This window comes from Gekko japonicus, unplaced genomic scaffold (genome assembly GCF_001447785.1).
Source record: "Gekko japonicus isolate JY-2015 unplaced genomic scaffold, Gekko_japonicus_V1.1 scaffold2581, whole genome shotgun sequence".
Classification (NCBI taxonomy): Eukaryota; Metazoa; Chordata; class Lepidosauria; order Squamata; family Gekkonidae; genus Gekko; species Gekko japonicus.
The window spans coordinates 201,678-217,675 of record NW_015174352.1 but is presented as its reverse complement, the minus strand read 5'-3'; the positions used below and the strand labels follow the sequence as shown (position 1 = coordinate 217,675).

General features: G+C 45.7%; 2 protein-coding genes across 2 annotated transcripts in view; one reads left to right on the top strand and one right to left on the bottom strand.

Moving 5' to 3' along the window:
• Window positions 1–8,208, top strand: part of TKFC (triokinase and FMN cyclase) — a 34,789-nt gene extending 26,581 nt beyond the window's left edge. The window contains exons 11-16 of the mRNA XM_015424315.1: window positions 785–922; window positions 3,962–4,068; window positions 6,050–6,153; window positions 6,302–6,335; window positions 7,459–7,548; window positions 7,785–8,208. Of these exons, the coding sequence (XP_015279801.1) occupies window positions 785–922; window positions 3,962–4,068; window positions 6,050–6,153; window positions 6,302–6,335; window positions 7,459–7,548; window positions 7,785–7,946 (635 nt within the window). The 3' untranslated portion in view covers window positions 7,947–8,208. The remainder of the gene's footprint in view (window positions 1–784; window positions 923–3,961; window positions 4,069–6,049; window positions 6,154–6,301; window positions 6,336–7,458; window positions 7,549–7,784) is intronic.
• Window positions 8,209–9,044: 836 nt separating this feature from the next.
• Window positions 9,045–15,998, bottom strand: part of LOC107121405 (cytochrome b ascorbate-dependent protein 3) — a 16,106-nt gene continuing 9,152 nt past the window's right edge. Inside the window, exon 6 of the mRNA XM_015424317.1 lies at window positions 9,045–9,382. Within this exon, the coding sequence (XP_015279803.1) occupies window positions 9,359–9,382 (24 nt within the window). The 3' untranslated portion in view covers window positions 9,045–9,358. The remainder of the gene's footprint in view (window positions 9,383–15,998) is intronic.

Here is a 15,998-nt window from a genome sequence, read left to right as displayed (position 1 = left end):
GACTCTCTCTCTCTCTCTTTGTTTTTTTTCCCGTGAACCGAGGCCCGAGTGGCTTACATCCGCCGGGCCCTCAGCAGTTTCTCTTCCCCTCCCCGACTGTCTCCCCCCTCCTCACCTATCTCTCGCCGCAGCTGCTAGGCCTCTCTGGCCATTCGTTCCCTTTCCTGCGCAGGGAACCCAGGTAGGACGCAGAGCGTTCCGTGCGCATGCGCACGGAACGCTCTTGCACTTTCGGGGGGATTTAAACATCCCCTCGATTTTTCCCCCAACTTTTAGCATTTTTGTGCACACGTGGGGACTGCCCCACGTGTGCACACACCTCTCCCTGCCCCCCAGCTGCCCCCGGAGCGCGGATTTAGATATCCGCACTCACGGGGGCAAGTTGGCTATTAGTATAAGGATTGTTGGACACCTGCCGTCTCACCCAAAGGCCTGGCGGAACATCTCTGTTTTACAGGCCCTGCGGAGCTGTAATAGGTCCCACAGGGCCCTGCTTGCCAACGGGAGCATCTTCCACTAGGTCGGGGTCACGGCAGAAACTCTAACAGAGTTATTTCAGACATTCTGCTGCAAGCCGTGAAGTGTTAAATAATATGATAAGGATATGGATTTCAAACCACCTTTTAACAAAGCAACAGCTGTCCGAGTAGAGTTTATCCTCTTATACACAAGAGTATATAGTAGAAGTGCATGGCAAAACCAGTCGTTAGCTCCATGATGAGGCAACACATATGATGCAGGAAATTTCTCTACCTAACAGCAGATCTTTTGCAATTTCCTTTAGTACCGGCCTCCCCACAGGTGAGATTGGTTCTAGAGACAGTTTGCAGTACTCTGCTGAACTTACAGGACAAACTCAATGAACTGGATCGCGCCGCAGGTGATGGAGACTGTGGCAGCACACATGCCCGAGCTGCCAAAGGTTAGTGCTCTTCCATTAATGCCTCTAGAATTTATTTTGTTTGTTTGCTTGTTTGTTTCGACTTTTATTCCACTCAGGGCAGATCACAACAACAACATACAATAATATAAACAAATAATTCAGTCGCTAAAACAGTTAAAGCGGTATGAATTAAAACAGCACTGTCAATTAAAGTACAGTAGTCCCAGAAGCTGGAGCTGCTGGGCCACTAATGGTCTACTCAGTCTGGGCTGCGCAGAGATGAAGAGAGCATCCAGCAAGTGAGGCCAACTGGACGCCTGCCCCTCATCCAAAAGCCTGGCAGAACAGCTCCATTTTACAGGCCCCGCGGAACAGTAGAAGGTCCCACAGGGCCCTGGTGTTGGATCCCCAAGCATCGAGAATAAATCCACGTTTTAAAGAAAAGCAAAATTTATTTCAAAGCGTTGAAGACATACTCAAACACGTTCTTTGTTAGAACTGGGGATACACAGTTAGGTCAAGCATAATAAAGGAACTTCAAACAGATACAGATCCAATGAATATCTTTCCCGCTGGCGGGCTAAGGAAACGGTTGCGCGCCCAGTACATGAGAACCAGGCAGAACATCAGACAAAACACAGGTGCAGTAGTCCTGGGAAAATCAATAGGCAAGCATTACAGCATCGTCTCCCCCACACAACCTCCAGCAGTTATCTTTTGCATTCCAAAGCAGGAGCAGGATGATAGAAGCCAAGCCGGGTGTAACAGGGAAAGGATATGTACACAGAGGTCACAGAAAACAGAATGGCAGCTTGCTGACACCTGGTCTCAAGCGGGAGCACATTCCACCAGGCCGGGGCCAGGGCAGAGAACACCCTGGCCCTAGTCAAGGTCCCTTGGGCCGGGGACAAGTAGCAGATGTTGGCTGGCTGAGCGCAAGGCTCTCCGGGGCACATATGGGGTGAGGCGGTCCCTCAGATATGTTGGTCTCTGACTGCACAGGGTTTTGAAGGTCAGTACCAACACCTTGAAATAGATCCGGCACTCAATTGGTAGCCAGTGCAATCTGTGTAGCACCAGCTAACTGCATGCCCGCACAGACAATGCAGTCAGCAGACGCGCCGCCACATTTTGCACTAGCTGGAGTTTCCGGATCAGCCTCAGGGCAAGCCCGCATAAAGTGAGTTACGGTAATCAAACCTGGAAGTGACCATTGTATGGCCAAGTCCTGGGGGGAGAGGTAGAGTACCAGTGTCAGGTTCGGACCCTTGGCCTGGAAATTGCTTGTCTTTGTACCATGATCAATAATTGTATCTTGCTGCCCTGTGTTGCTAATGTCCACTTTCGCTTTTGTAACCCCTGCCGGCTTTGTACGTCTGCTGGCTCCGCTTATTACCTTATCAGTCCTCCCTGACATTCCTAAGGGGGGGGTGAGTGTGAGAACGAATTGATGGTGTTGAGTAGAGGTGCTGCTTGTAACTTTCCTGAAGCTACCCCCACATGGTTCACTGGTCCAGCTGTGGCCTTGGGAGACAGGAGTCTTGAGATGCAGCTAGTTGGGTTGTATATTCTCTCATGACCTGTAGTAGCCTGGATGCTTGTGACGTATGCCTGCTGGGTGGAGCCCGTTCCCCACTATCCATCCCTGGGCTATTGATCGTTAGTTCTGGCAAAGGTGTTCACCTGACCAGATGCCATATCTTACCAATAAACCTGGTCAAGGACTATTGTGTACAGAGTGGTCACTCCAGGACCTGACAACCAGTTGCCTGAGGTGATAGAAGGCCAACCTGGCAGCTGTGGTTACCTGGGCCCCCATGGAAAGTGGGGCACCCAGGATCACCCCCAGGCTTCTCTACCTTCTGGGCTGGCACAAGTGATGCGCCATCCAAGGTTCCTTAGGCACAGCCTCAGTTCAGGCTTCATTATAAGAGAGGGGGTTATTTTAGTACATTTGTGCTTTCATAGTGTTGTCAGCTTCGTCAGGAACCACTCAGACGCAATAAGTCCTTTTACAGTTTGGTGCAGGAGAGCCAGTTTGGTGTAGTGGTTAAGTGCGCGGACTCTAATCTGGGAAAACCAGGTTTGATTCCCCACTCCTCCACTTGCACCTGCTGATGTGACCTTGGGTCGGTCACAAGCTCTGGCACAGCTGTCCTTGAAAAAGAGCAGTTTCTGTCAGAGTTCCCTCAGCCCCACCCACCTCACAGGGTGTCTGTTGTGGGGAGGGGAAGGGAGAAGAGTTTGTAAGCCGCTCTGAGACTCCTTTGGGTAGTGAAGTGCGGGGTAGAAATCCAATCTCTTCTTCATCTTCTTCTACAGGTTTTATTGAGAAAACTTGATTTAGTTGCTGTGCAGTTGAACTTTTTGACAGAACTAAGGAATAATACAAAGTGAGAAACTACGAGACCTTTGGTCCAGCCCTCATTCATACGTCATGATTACATAGTGCATAGACGGGTTAATACAGTGCAATTAGGACGGTGTGAATGTTATCACTTGAGTCTCTCCATAAGGCCATGAGAATAAAAAACGGTGAAAGTTCCCTCTGGCCTTTGCAGAGGATGCTTCCTTTCACAGAGGTACAAGCGCAGCTAATCTACCGTTCACACAGACATGTCTCAATCGCCCCTCTCTCAGGAATGTCAGAGGAGGACCTTGCAGTCAGATTGATCCCATGCCAGCAGGTGCTAGACGGGATCTTGGGAACTACAAGCAGGGAGGGAGAACAGTTGGCGAAGCAAATACAGAGCATACCTGTGTACATCAGAGAACCATAGTTACAAGTATGATGACCCGGGCAAGGGTCCGATTCTGACAAGTGTGTAACTGAGGGTCTGAGCTTCTCTTCAGAATGCCTATCTGTAGGAGGACTGTATATGCTGCTAATGGTACACTGGAAATATATTTGACCTTAATAACAGATTTAACAGAATTGCTTTGTAAAACAGGCTCCATCCATCCCTTTGAAATCTTGTAGCTTTTCTTAGGACACATGCTGATGAAAACAGAATTTGTAGCCATTAGTGAGTCGCAGCTAATGCAGTCATTTCTAACCAGCAAGTGTTATTTCCCCAGCAATCCAGGAGTGGCTGACTGCAAATCCCCCACCAGAGCATCCATCTCACCTACTCTCTGCCCTGGCAAAGTTGCTGCTAGAGAAGATGGGAGGCTCCTCGGGGGCAGTGAGTGCTTGACGGGGGGGGGGTTTGGCTCCCCCATATGCATTATCCTTTGGTAACTTGTTGTTGGGAAGGTTTGGGCAGAGGGAAGTAAGAAGCTGGGAAGAGACAGTGAATGAGCCTTTTTATTGCTGATGGATATTTACCATTTCAGAAGTACGTATGTATAAACTTGTGATAATAAAATGTTAAAAAATTGGCTCCTGTTAATTTAAGTTAAACCATTTGAATAACAGTATACACTTACAAATGGAGGAATAGGGAACTTTCTAGTTGAGGCCAAAACTTAACCAATGTTCAGCACCTTGCGCTCTTTAGAGAAAGGGTGGGGTATCGCTATAATAGGGCAATTACTGAATGTATGCAAAAGGAAGACAACCCTGATAATACGATGACCTCTTTAAAATGTTATACACAAAAAATATTCAAAAAAATAATCAGTATAACTAACTTCTATGTGACTGCAAGATGACCCACTCTTTTTATGGCATATCTGTGAAAAAAACTAGTTTTGAATCTAAGTAAATACTGTACATTACATTAGTATAATATGACTAGGAAAAAAGGCCCGTTGTGGAAATAAATACAACGGCCTCTAGAAAGAGGCTCTGGGCGGGTGCCCCGGCCTTGGACACTCAGTGTCAATTTGCTGTGGCGACCTCAGCAGGGTATAATGACACTGAGTCCACCATTTTCTCCAGAGGAACTGATCTCTGCTACCTAAAGAACAGTTGTAATTTTGAGTGATCTCCAGCCCTCACCTGGAGATTGGCAACAATGGTTCCCCAGAAGGGAATAGTTGGTTTGGAGGGTGGAGTCTATGGCTTTGTACCTGTCCGAGGTCCCACGCCTCCTGAAACCTCACCCTCTCCAGGCTCCATCCCTCACATCTCCAGGAATTTCCCACCTGGAGTTGGCAACCCTATCTCCTTCCCAGCCAATCATCAACCTACCTTTATTCCCCCCTCACTCTTCAGCTTTCCACCCCACACACACCTGCAGCCTCTCCCGTGCTCCTAAGCCCTGACTTCTACATCACATTGGCTGTCATGGTCTCTCGAGGCTCCATCCCTCACATCTCCAGGAATTCCCTACCTGGAGCTGGCAACCCTATCTCCTTCCCAGCCAATCATCAACCTTCCTTTATTTCCCCCTCACTCTTCTGCTTTCCACCCCCCACACACCTGCATCCTCTCCCGTGCTCTGAAGCCCTGACTGCTACATCATATTGGCTGTCATACGGTCGCCCCCTCAGCAGCATATAAGGATATAGATCCCACCATTTTCTCCAGGGGAACTGATCTCTGCCATCTGGAAAGCAGTTGTAATTCTGAGTGATCTCCAGCCCTCACCTGGAGATTGGACACATTTTACCTCAGAACAGCAAACTGTTTAGAATGTTAGAGGCAAAAGGCAAGCAAGTCGCATATGCAAACGACCTCTGTGTTCCGAGGCAAAGGCCAATGAGGCTGCATATGCAAATAACCTTTGTGTTCTGACTGGCTATGGGGGGGTGAGGAACAGTAAACTGTTTAGAATGTTGGAGGCGAGACTCAAGCAATGCAGCCAGTGGATAGGGACAGCTTCTGAGTGACACACCAGGGGGCCAACCAATTCCGGAGCGTGTGGAATGTTCTAGAGAAGTGCCACCACCATTCGGCTTTTATATATAAGGGAGATACCTACTGTAGAAAGATTATTTATTTTGGATAGCTAAATTTATGGAAGTACACTTAACAAAATATTGCTGAAAACTTTGCCAATGAAGACTTGCAGTTATTTCTGGCCCCTCAGTTTATAGGATTAGATTTATTCAGTTTCCATCCCAATGTATCTGTGTAATCAAAGTAGCTTGTAGCTCCCTCATTCTATCATGTTTGAACAATTGTGCCATGAAATCTAATCTGCTGTGCTTTGTGCTTAGGCCAGTGTGGTGGTGGTGCGTGTGTGATAGAGACGGAATTGCTTTGTGATTTTTTTACAGCTCTATGGGCTGTGTTTGACAGCAGCTGCTCAGCCCCTGCGAATGAATAGTGACCTGTCATCTTGGTCTGTGGCCATGGATGCTGGTATTGAAGCCATGAAGCGGTGAGTGTTGCTGATGTGATTACGGCACAGTATTTGTAATATGCAGCGGGTTTACTTCTGCCTTTGCTGTCTGGGAGAGAAACTGTAAGGGAGAGATAAGGCACTGGTTATACATGCAGGGCCTATAAGGATTGTTTTTCTCTGATAGATATGGTGGAGCTGCACCTGGAGACAGAACCATGGTGAGTGATGTTCTCTGGAGCTGTTGCTTGGGACTTTTCTCCTGCTAATACCATGATCTCCCTTTGAGGCAAAAGAGACTACAGTCCTAGAGCTCCCTGTATTCATGTCTCGCAGACCTTGTCTTTGTTACCTTGGAACACTCAACTGGCAGCCCCACGCAACTGCATATACTAATAATGCATCAAGTTTGCACTGTGTTTCTAGACTTTTTCATACATTAGTATGGAGTTCAATATTGCAGCTGTTTCTAGATGCATAGAAGTGGCTCATATATGGTGACAGACTGCTACAAATTATCATTGATATTAAGGATAAGTATGACATTCTTGACTTCAAAGTCTGATAAAGAATTGTAGTAGAGGTGGATACCGTGTACAAGAAGTAGCCTGTATTGGAACAGCTGGACATATAATGGCTGGATCTGTGTGTTTCTTGAGCTTCTGGAAGAAGTGGAATAAAAATGAGAGAGAGGCAACAGGCCTTTCACATTCTATGTCTGTTCAGTGAACTTTCCATGATGAGTCCATACTGTGTCACTGTATCCTTATATCTTATAGCCAAGGGTTGCCCCCCCCATGCAAATTGAAAAACCATACAGTGAGGTTAGTCAAAGCTACAATGTACAGCTCTGCACACAGAGAGAAACCCCAAGTTGCAAAAAAAAATCTGTCCTGTCTTTAAAAAGTGGTGATAATCTACCCAGTGTAAGCCCCCCCCCTCACTCACTCAAAACCCCAAATGATGCCTGACATTGTGGCAGCATCCAAAGACATGAGAATGTGGGAGAAAAGTGGAGCTGGTGGTGAAATGGAATCCCCCACCCCTCATGGGTCCCCCTTGTTCCTTTTATTTTTAAAAATGTTATATATTCATGGATACAAGATCATATGCTGCATCACCCATTTGTAGTAAAAATATCCTTGTTTTTTCCTTGCTGCCTCCACTGTAAATCAAACCATATCTTGGCGTTCCTCCAAACCAAAGGTAATAGCTAAGAACAGCTGACATTTGTCTCCCTGGTAACAGTAAACATTTGGAGGTACTGGATTGGGAGAGAAAGGATGGTCCATTACTTGCCCTGGTGGAGCAGCTTCTGTATAATTCTTCTTGTCTTTTGGCCAGCTGGACTCACTCTGTGCAGCTGCTGAAGAGCTCAGAGCTCTGAGGACTCCTGGGGCTAATCCGATGCAGGTTCTGGCCAAAGCTGTACAGGTGAGTTTATTAACTTGCTTGCAGCTGAGCTTTTCAAGGGCTGGGGGCACAAGAAGTGGGCTTGTAAACAGATTTTCTCAGGATGTATATATGCAAGCGCCCATTCCATTGTCTGTATTTCTGTCAGCACATTGTCAAGTTAGCTTAAGTCTTCATACTGGGTCTCTAAGTGAAGGATAGAACCAGTGATCCACGTGTAATGCTGTGTAATGTTCATTTCTTGGCCTCTTCTGCAGCAGGCTGAATATGCTGCTGAATCTACCAGGAATATGGAAGCAGCTGCCGGGAGGGCCAGTTACATCAGCTCAGCTCACCTCAATCAGCCAGACCCCGGTGCTGTGGCAGCTGCAGCTATTCTTCATGCAGTGTTGGAAGGACTGCAGACTCAACCAGTGTGACTTGGCATAATTTTCTCTGGCCTCAGACAATGGTTCACCAGTTGGCAAGGAGCTGCGGGACCATTTGTCCTTTCCTGTATGAGGCTCTGTGCTTGAATCAAAGACTCTTCAGAGCTCTATCCAGTCTGTGACCAGACTTGCCTGTGAGCATTCTTACAGTGAATATTTTTTATTTCTGCAATCTCATACAAATGGATGGGATTCTTCTCTAGCTTGGGACCAATACTTGTGCTTTTCTAATTCAGGCTATAAATAAAGTGTCTTGCCTTCTGGAGGTGCTTGTACTGTCAAAAAGAGTCTGTGACGTCCTAAGCTGCAACATCACTCTCCACGTATTGATGCACTTAAATACTTACAGCATCACCATTGAGGATTGCCAACCACTCTGTGCCTCAGCCTCCCAGCCAGCCCCTTGCACTTTTGTCGTCCCCGTGGGAGGTTTGGGAGGCTGCAGTGGTTCTCAGCCTCACACGCCACCTGGATCCAGCCATTCAGAGTCCCTGGGTTCTCTTGGGCCAGCGCTTTGTCCAGATAGTGTGGTTCAGGCCAGCCTGGTAGAATTCTATCAGCAACTCCTTCAGCCTTGCAGTCTGGCAGCGTAGGTCTTGAACTCATCAGAGAACACTCTGACAGATCGGTTCCCTTGCTTCAAGACCCTGAGACGGGTTCTTGCCTGCTCCAACTTGAGTGGGACCTCACACTGGTGGCGGAGGGCCCTCACGAATGCATCCACATCTCAGAGTTTGGGGGGCCCTACATTGTAAAGTCCCACACACCAGTTGACCACGCAATCTTGCAGCTGGGACCCCAGATAGTCCACTTGGTGTATTCTTAATAAGTGTAGCCATAATTCAATACAAGCTGTCATGACCCAGGAAAGCACTGTTGAAAGATATCCAGATTTGAACAGGTGGTAGCTGCAGCAGAAACTATAAAAGGGAAGTTGGTTACACATGAAAAGTTAGGCAGCTCATACATTGTTTCACAGGGTCTGCTGCTAGCTACAGTGAAGTATCAGGAACAGTATCCCATCGTGCAAATACAGCCAACACAAGAGTTACAACTGCTCATTTTATTGAATAATTTTGATTTCGAGTGAGCCACAAAAATAAAAAATCTATATAATTGTAGGAACATCACACATATAATGGCACAATAGTGAGTGAACGAACAGGCGGTTCAGAGAAGACAATGTCCCTCAGCCCACAGCAAGAGCCCTTCAAGCCAGCAAAGAAGCCAAGTTATCCATCAGTCCAGGAGGGCCAGCAAGAAGGCTTCTTGCCAGAAGAAAAATCTTTACTGCACCAGTTCCAGGAAGGACACAGTGAAGAGAAAGGACACAGGCCTCCAGACCTCAGTGGAGAGCTGGCTAAGCACACAGGCACGGGCCATAGTCTCTTAGTAGCTTCATTTCATCTGGCTTCCTGAAGCAAGGGCTGTAGAGGAAACAGACCACGAGCAACTCTTAATAAAAATTAGCTCCATCTCCTTACCATATTAATTTCTCCATGCCAAATACTCATTCTAGGCAAGGATGCCCAATATTATCTTCCTGCAGGGGGGAAATCAGAGCGGGCGTCTACCCTCCACCACCCAGTTTAGTTTGTCATTCTCACCAGGGGCGTGCTGTGCAGGCAAACAGTTCTTTTCTGCATGGCAGTGGGGAAAGGCAAGCTTATGATAACATTCACAATATTTTAATATCAGCAAGTTCTGGAAATATCAAAATAATACTCCCAATATTTAATAAGACACGCATGCCCTTCCCCACACACAATAATAAGGACAAAGAGACTAAAGGGAAGTACCAATATTGTACCCAAGTTGGGCCTTGGCCCTATAAATGTCAAAGGGGCATCATTATCAGTAGGTCAGACCCGGCCTCCAGACTGGGGGAGGCCAGATCTGCCTTCACAGAAAGTAATGCTCTTTATCAGAATTGGAAGCAGGGGTCATTTCCTGTGGGACCGCACAGGAGCGGAGCTCTGGCAGTAAGGAGCCCAGGGGGCGGGGGCACATGCAACAAGCCCTGCCCCCTGCTCCCAGCAGCCCCAGGGAAGTTGCAGAGCCCCCCCCCCCCGGCCTGCCTTCAGGTACAAGCTCTCCCTCCTCTGTGAGGGCAGATCTGCACGTTTCCCCCTCCAATAGCTAGCAATCCAAAACAGTCCAGTGGAGTCCAGTGGAACACTTCTGGTGATGTCAGGGGGTGTGGCATATGCAAAAAAGTTATGCTAATGAGCTCCTGCACCTCTTTTTCTACGAAATGACCCCTGATTGGAAGTCATGTTGGGGACACAGCAGCAGCATCAGATATTGGCCAGTCTGACATGCTAAGCATCAGGCATCTTATTGGGTTGGCAATACCCAGCTGCACACGGCCAGTACAGCCAGATCCCCAATATCCCTATTGTCTGAGCTGAACTTTATGCCCAGTCCTCATCCTTACACTTGAAATATAGTTTTCCATGAACTGCCCATTTCTTCAATAGGCACTCCTTCAATACCCAGAAAAGACATACGCGGGGAGAACTTTTGGGAGCCCATCACTCCAGTGACACAAAAGATATAGCTTTAGAATTCACAAATACTGTACTTGCTAGGCAGTGTTTGGGAGAAGAGAGTGGACATTATGCCTGCTCACTTTGTCTTCCAGCTCTCAAATATGGGTGAGCATCATTAGCCCTACGTGGCACCATCTACTTCTGTACTTGCACAGAAAGTTGTCAGACTAGTTTTAACTCAGTATTTTTATCATCATGTTTGTACCATCAAATATATCAAATTCATAGGAGATTGTCCAAGATCTGAGGTCAAGGGCTCAGTGGCCCATGTGCAGGCCGGCCACTGGAGGGACTTTTCCCAGCATTTTCTGAAATTTCAGAAACACTCCGTGGAGCCCCTCTCCTCCAGAGCACGCCGGTGGCCATTTTCCCACTCAGATGGTCACGTGCTTCCTCCTCCTCCCCCCTCAATTCTCCTGAGTTGTCACAAGCACATGAAAAGCTACTGGATTATGGAAGATGAAAAACAGCGCTCACAGCAGGGCAGGAGGGGGGGGGACTGTGTGCCTGCAAAGAAGACCACGCGAAGCGCAACCTCGTTTTACAGGTAAGTGCAACACTGATGTCATCTCCCATTTATTTTTTGGTTAGGGAATTTCGCCTTTCTATTCAAAAGAACGCACAATGCAGTGTACATAGTAGAAGATTCTTGTTAAAAACAGCATGAATCGTTTTTGGCCTACGATCCCAAGCATAGTTATTTAGAAACAGAGCTCAGACTTCCTCAGAACAGACGCTTCTAGGACAGGGCTGCCCAGCACTACTTTCCCTGGTCTTCCTGCTGCTTTACCTTGAGATAATCTAGCTGCCAAGACTCTGCTGTCCTCATTTCTTCTAGTTCATTTTTCTCTTCGTGTTTGAGCTTTACGGAGAAACCCAGGGACACAGACAGCACCCACCACCCATGACAACGATGTGGGGACAGTTTAAAAAGCCTTTGGTATCAGTGTGATTATTTGCCATGTCCCTCAGGTGATGGCTGCTGTGACAGAATAGTTTCACCGTTAGTGAGTGCAGGTTGTTGGTTAGATCATTAAAAGTGTTTCCAATAATGGCCAGCTAAATGAATATCTAAACTCATAATCAAGGAATAATAGAGGAAGTCAGTCTCTCTTTGCCCCAAACATTTGTTACTCAGGAGGTGTACTGTTTCTATACTTGGGATTTCCCATTTAGCTGTCATAGCTAATAGGTATCTTGTTAACAACCGACTCCCCAAATAATGCAAATTAAATGTTACCCAGAGGCAGGGGTCATTTCGTAGAAAAAGAGGTGCAGGAGCTCATTAGCATAACTCATTAGTATAACTTATTTGCATATGCCACACCCCCTGACATCACCAGAAGTGTATCAGAAGGCAACACCCACCGCTCAGGCTCCACTGGACTGTTTTGGATTGCTAGCTATTGGGGGGGGGGGCGTGCAGATCTGCCCTCACAGAGGAGGGAGAGCTTGTACCTGAATAAAACTTGGTCTTAAAGGTGCCACTGGACTGTTTGGGGCCGGGGGGAGCTCTGCAACTTACCTGGCTGCTTCTTGCTCTGACTAAGGATGCTGGGAGCAGGGGGTGGGGCTTGTTGCATGTGCCCACCCCCTGGGCTCTTTACTGCTGGAGCTTCGCTCCTGTGCGCTCCTGCAGGAAATGACCCCTGCCCAGAGGAGTTTTTACTAGAATTGCACATAGGAATTTACTCTGATAAAGCTTTCATCTAGAGCTATGTGTATAATCCACACAGGGGTACTGGCCACAGAATTCATCTTCCTTAGAATCTCAGGAGTAGGTTCCAGGCGCCCATGGGAAGGAAAAACAGGCTTGGAAGTTATGTAGGCTACACACCCGGCAAAACCTCAGAGAACAAGAGAGTGGCCAAATAAGCAATCAACAGATGGAACCGCAGGGCCTTGGTGTGACAACTGCCTCCTTAAGCACGCAGAACAAGTGATGCAAAATGACATGCAAATCGCCTTAATGTGATTTTGCAGAGTTCATCAATTCTGTGCCTTTTTGTTCTGCGGTGTATGCATGCCTGTCCTTTATTATGCTTGACCTAACTGTGTATCCCCAGTTCTAACAAAGAACGTGTTTGAGTATGTCGTCAACGCTTTGAAATAAATTTTGCTTTTCTTAAAACGTGGATTTATTCTCGATGCTTGGGGATCCAACAGCCTGCCTGCTTGCAATGTCTGCCAGTGAATTACTGGGACAAGCTGAATTTTGGTCTCCTGCAGCTCAAAGCATGTCACGTTTACTTCCTCCCAGACATCTATTTATCTTATCAGGATTTCTTTCCTTTCCATAGATTTAACAGCCATTAGCTGTCAAAGTTTCTTCCACAATTTCTCTCTCACACACACAAAAAAGTGAAAATGAAAGTCAGTAATTAATTTATTTCATGCAGTATTGTTCTGGGGACACACTAAAACAATATAAGCGAGGAAGTCTACTCGATCCAGACAATAAGGGCATTTCCATTCCTTTGTAGGAACTCTATTATATCTTCCTTGTACCTCAACTGAGTTGAAGGCGTTACTCCTTGCCAATGGAACAGCTCGTCTAAACTTATGGATTTCTAACCAGTGGAAATAGTCTGGCAAGGAAAAATTACCACTGAAGGGTATCTGGAAGAAGAGTGGAGAACATTTACGATTTGCGTCCTTGAGCACCAAGATCATTTAAGATCTTATTTTGAGAACTTCCGGTTTATGGCGACACGCAGGCAGACGCATCTCCCGGGGATGCAAACTGCACACCAGTGTGTAGGAGGGGGTGCAACGGGTTGTGACCCCCCCCCGAGCCTTGGTAAAAGGCTCCTAGCCAGGGGGCTTTTGAGGGGTGACCTCTTTGACGGTGCAGTGCCAGAGAATTGAGTGACCGCATGGTACGAGTGCTGCTGACTGGGACAAGCATTGGAGAACAGGCAGAAAAAAAAACGATGCCAAGCGAGGCCAGTTAGCCAACAACAAACTGTGAGTCGGGCTGAAGCGAGTATGAAGAAATAAAAAGAAAGCTGCCCCCCTTAGAGAGTGACAGAAAACGAGCGGGGGAGGGGCCCCTCCGAAACGCATAAAAACATGGAGATAAAAAGGCAGGAGCGGAAAAATAAGCGGCTAAATCTGTTTTAAGAGACTTACCAGAGCGCAGATAAGCGTATGGGCGAATATCAGAGACTTTAGCAACTTTAAGAAAAGTAAATAATCCAAAAAGATGGCAGAGAAGAAACCAGATAAAGACAAACTGTTGAAAGCAAAACTAGTGGGCAGTCCTCGAACGGAAGAGACCACTGAGCTTTCTAAACTGCTGGCAGATTCCTTGCGCCCTCTGCTAGAGGAGATGACTAATATCAAGCAACAATTGTCAACAATTGGTCAGAGCTTGGCTTCACAGCAGCTACAATTGACTAAATCTCTAAATGCAATGGAGCAAATGGAAGAGAAGATGAAGGAAATGGACACCAATACTACAAAAGTCAAGAAAAAGGTGCAAAAGCTGGAAATGAAACAAGTTACGGAAGAGTCACAACTTTTGCAGCTGCAAATGGAGAAAGCAGATTTGGTCCTACGGTTCGAAGAGGTCCCGGAAAATAAAGGAGAGAATCTGAAGCAACTGAGTGATGCAATAGCCCCATTGACAGATTTGACAGCGGAATATTTGTTCAGCGAGATGGATGTGGTCTACAGGTCCTATTCCTTATATATCAAGAAAAATAATCTGCCTGGGGAAATAGTAGTCAGATTCTCGAAGAGACATGTAAGAGATTCTATCTTGAAAGCAACTATGGAAACACCCTTGAAAATCGGGGAAAACAACATCAGGATTTTAAAAGACATTTCATTTGAAATAAGACAGAAGAGAAAGAAATACAAAGACTTAATCCTTTTCTTACAAACAAATGGCATCAGTTACAGATGGTTAATTCCAGAAGACGTCATTTCCAAGCTCCACGATAAAAAAGAAAAGATTGTTCCTAAAGCACGAGAGTTTCTGAGAACACAGCTGGGGGAACCAGCGGAGCACAAGAAGGAAGAAGAAGAAAGCAAATCGGATGGCAAGATAGTCTTCTGACGAGGACTCTCTCTCTGAAAAGGGGGCAGCAGCCCCCAAAAGTCCATATAAATTGAGGATAAGAAAAGGTAAGAGAAAATAAAGGCTGAAGGACTCTGAATTGTGCCTGAAAATTTAGAAGTAACTTTGGGATGCTCTGATGGTTTCATTTAACAGATAAATGGATGGTTAAAAGATAAATAACTTAGCATAACCGACTAGGTTCAATGTATTACTAGCATTTTAGAATAATATTGAAATAAGCTGATGTATTGACCTCCTACACTTGGGGTTTTAGTCATTAGTGGGTTTCTTTTCTTTCTCCTTAGAGGTAGTTTCCCTTCCCTTATTTTCAGTTGTAATTTGTAGTGTTGTAAAAAACTAATAAAAAGCTTCCCTTAGAGGGATGCAAAAAAAAAGGTCTTATTTTGAGCTTTTTACAGCTTAATATGTTGTCAAAGGCTATTACAGCTTACTTTCCTAGTACAGTTCCTTGCAGCCTTAAGTTGCTCTATTGGGAGGGAAAACCTTTTATCTAAATTTCTGCTCCAGGTGAACATAGAGGTATCTGAAATTAACAACTGAAACAAAACAGAAGCTATTGGTGGCTCAAAAAGAGAAAACCAACATTTAATGGCAAATTGAGAAATAATAGTAGGTTTGGAAGCCCCAGCTCTAATCACAAGGTGGAGGAGACACGCAATAGGTTTCCAAAGAATATGATTTGAAGAAAATCAAGATGTTCTATATGACCAGTATACCATACTGGAGCAGCATATCTAACAACCAAATCTATAATTGCTCTATAAAGGATCATAAGTGCTGAAACAAATTGCCCTCCTTTGCCATAAAAGCTTTTTTAAAATAAAGTAATGGAGGAGTTTGACTTCTGCATTAACGTATGGATATGCAAATCCCAAGAGAGATTTTGTTTAAACATAACCCCAAGGTAGTTGAAATTTCTTACTATCTCAATTGAGTTTCCATGCAAGGATGAAGAATGCGTCCTTTTTAGTTTGGATTTAGAGGAGATTGGTACCTTTCTTTTATCGAAGTTTATTTCTAAATATTCTTTCATGCAGAAATCCTAAAACACATTTAATATTTTTACTAAACCTGAGAGAGTACGGGCTAATAAAACTAGATTGTCTGTGTATGCTAAATAAGGTACAGGCTGACCACTTAGCTGAGGAGAACAAGATCTACAGTCCTGGCTAGGATAAAAATTATTTATATATAAATTAGATAAATGTGGGGCCAAGATGCAGCCCTGCCTAACACTGATTGGGTTTGAGAGGGTGGAGCAACCTGGTATATAAAACTGGAGAATATTTTCAGCATATAGTTTCAAGTTTCGTTTATTGTCTTAGCCATTGGCCATAACAGCACAAAGTAAATCAAAGCACAACAGAAATATACATCAATAGCTTGCAGTAAGTCCTAGACCCC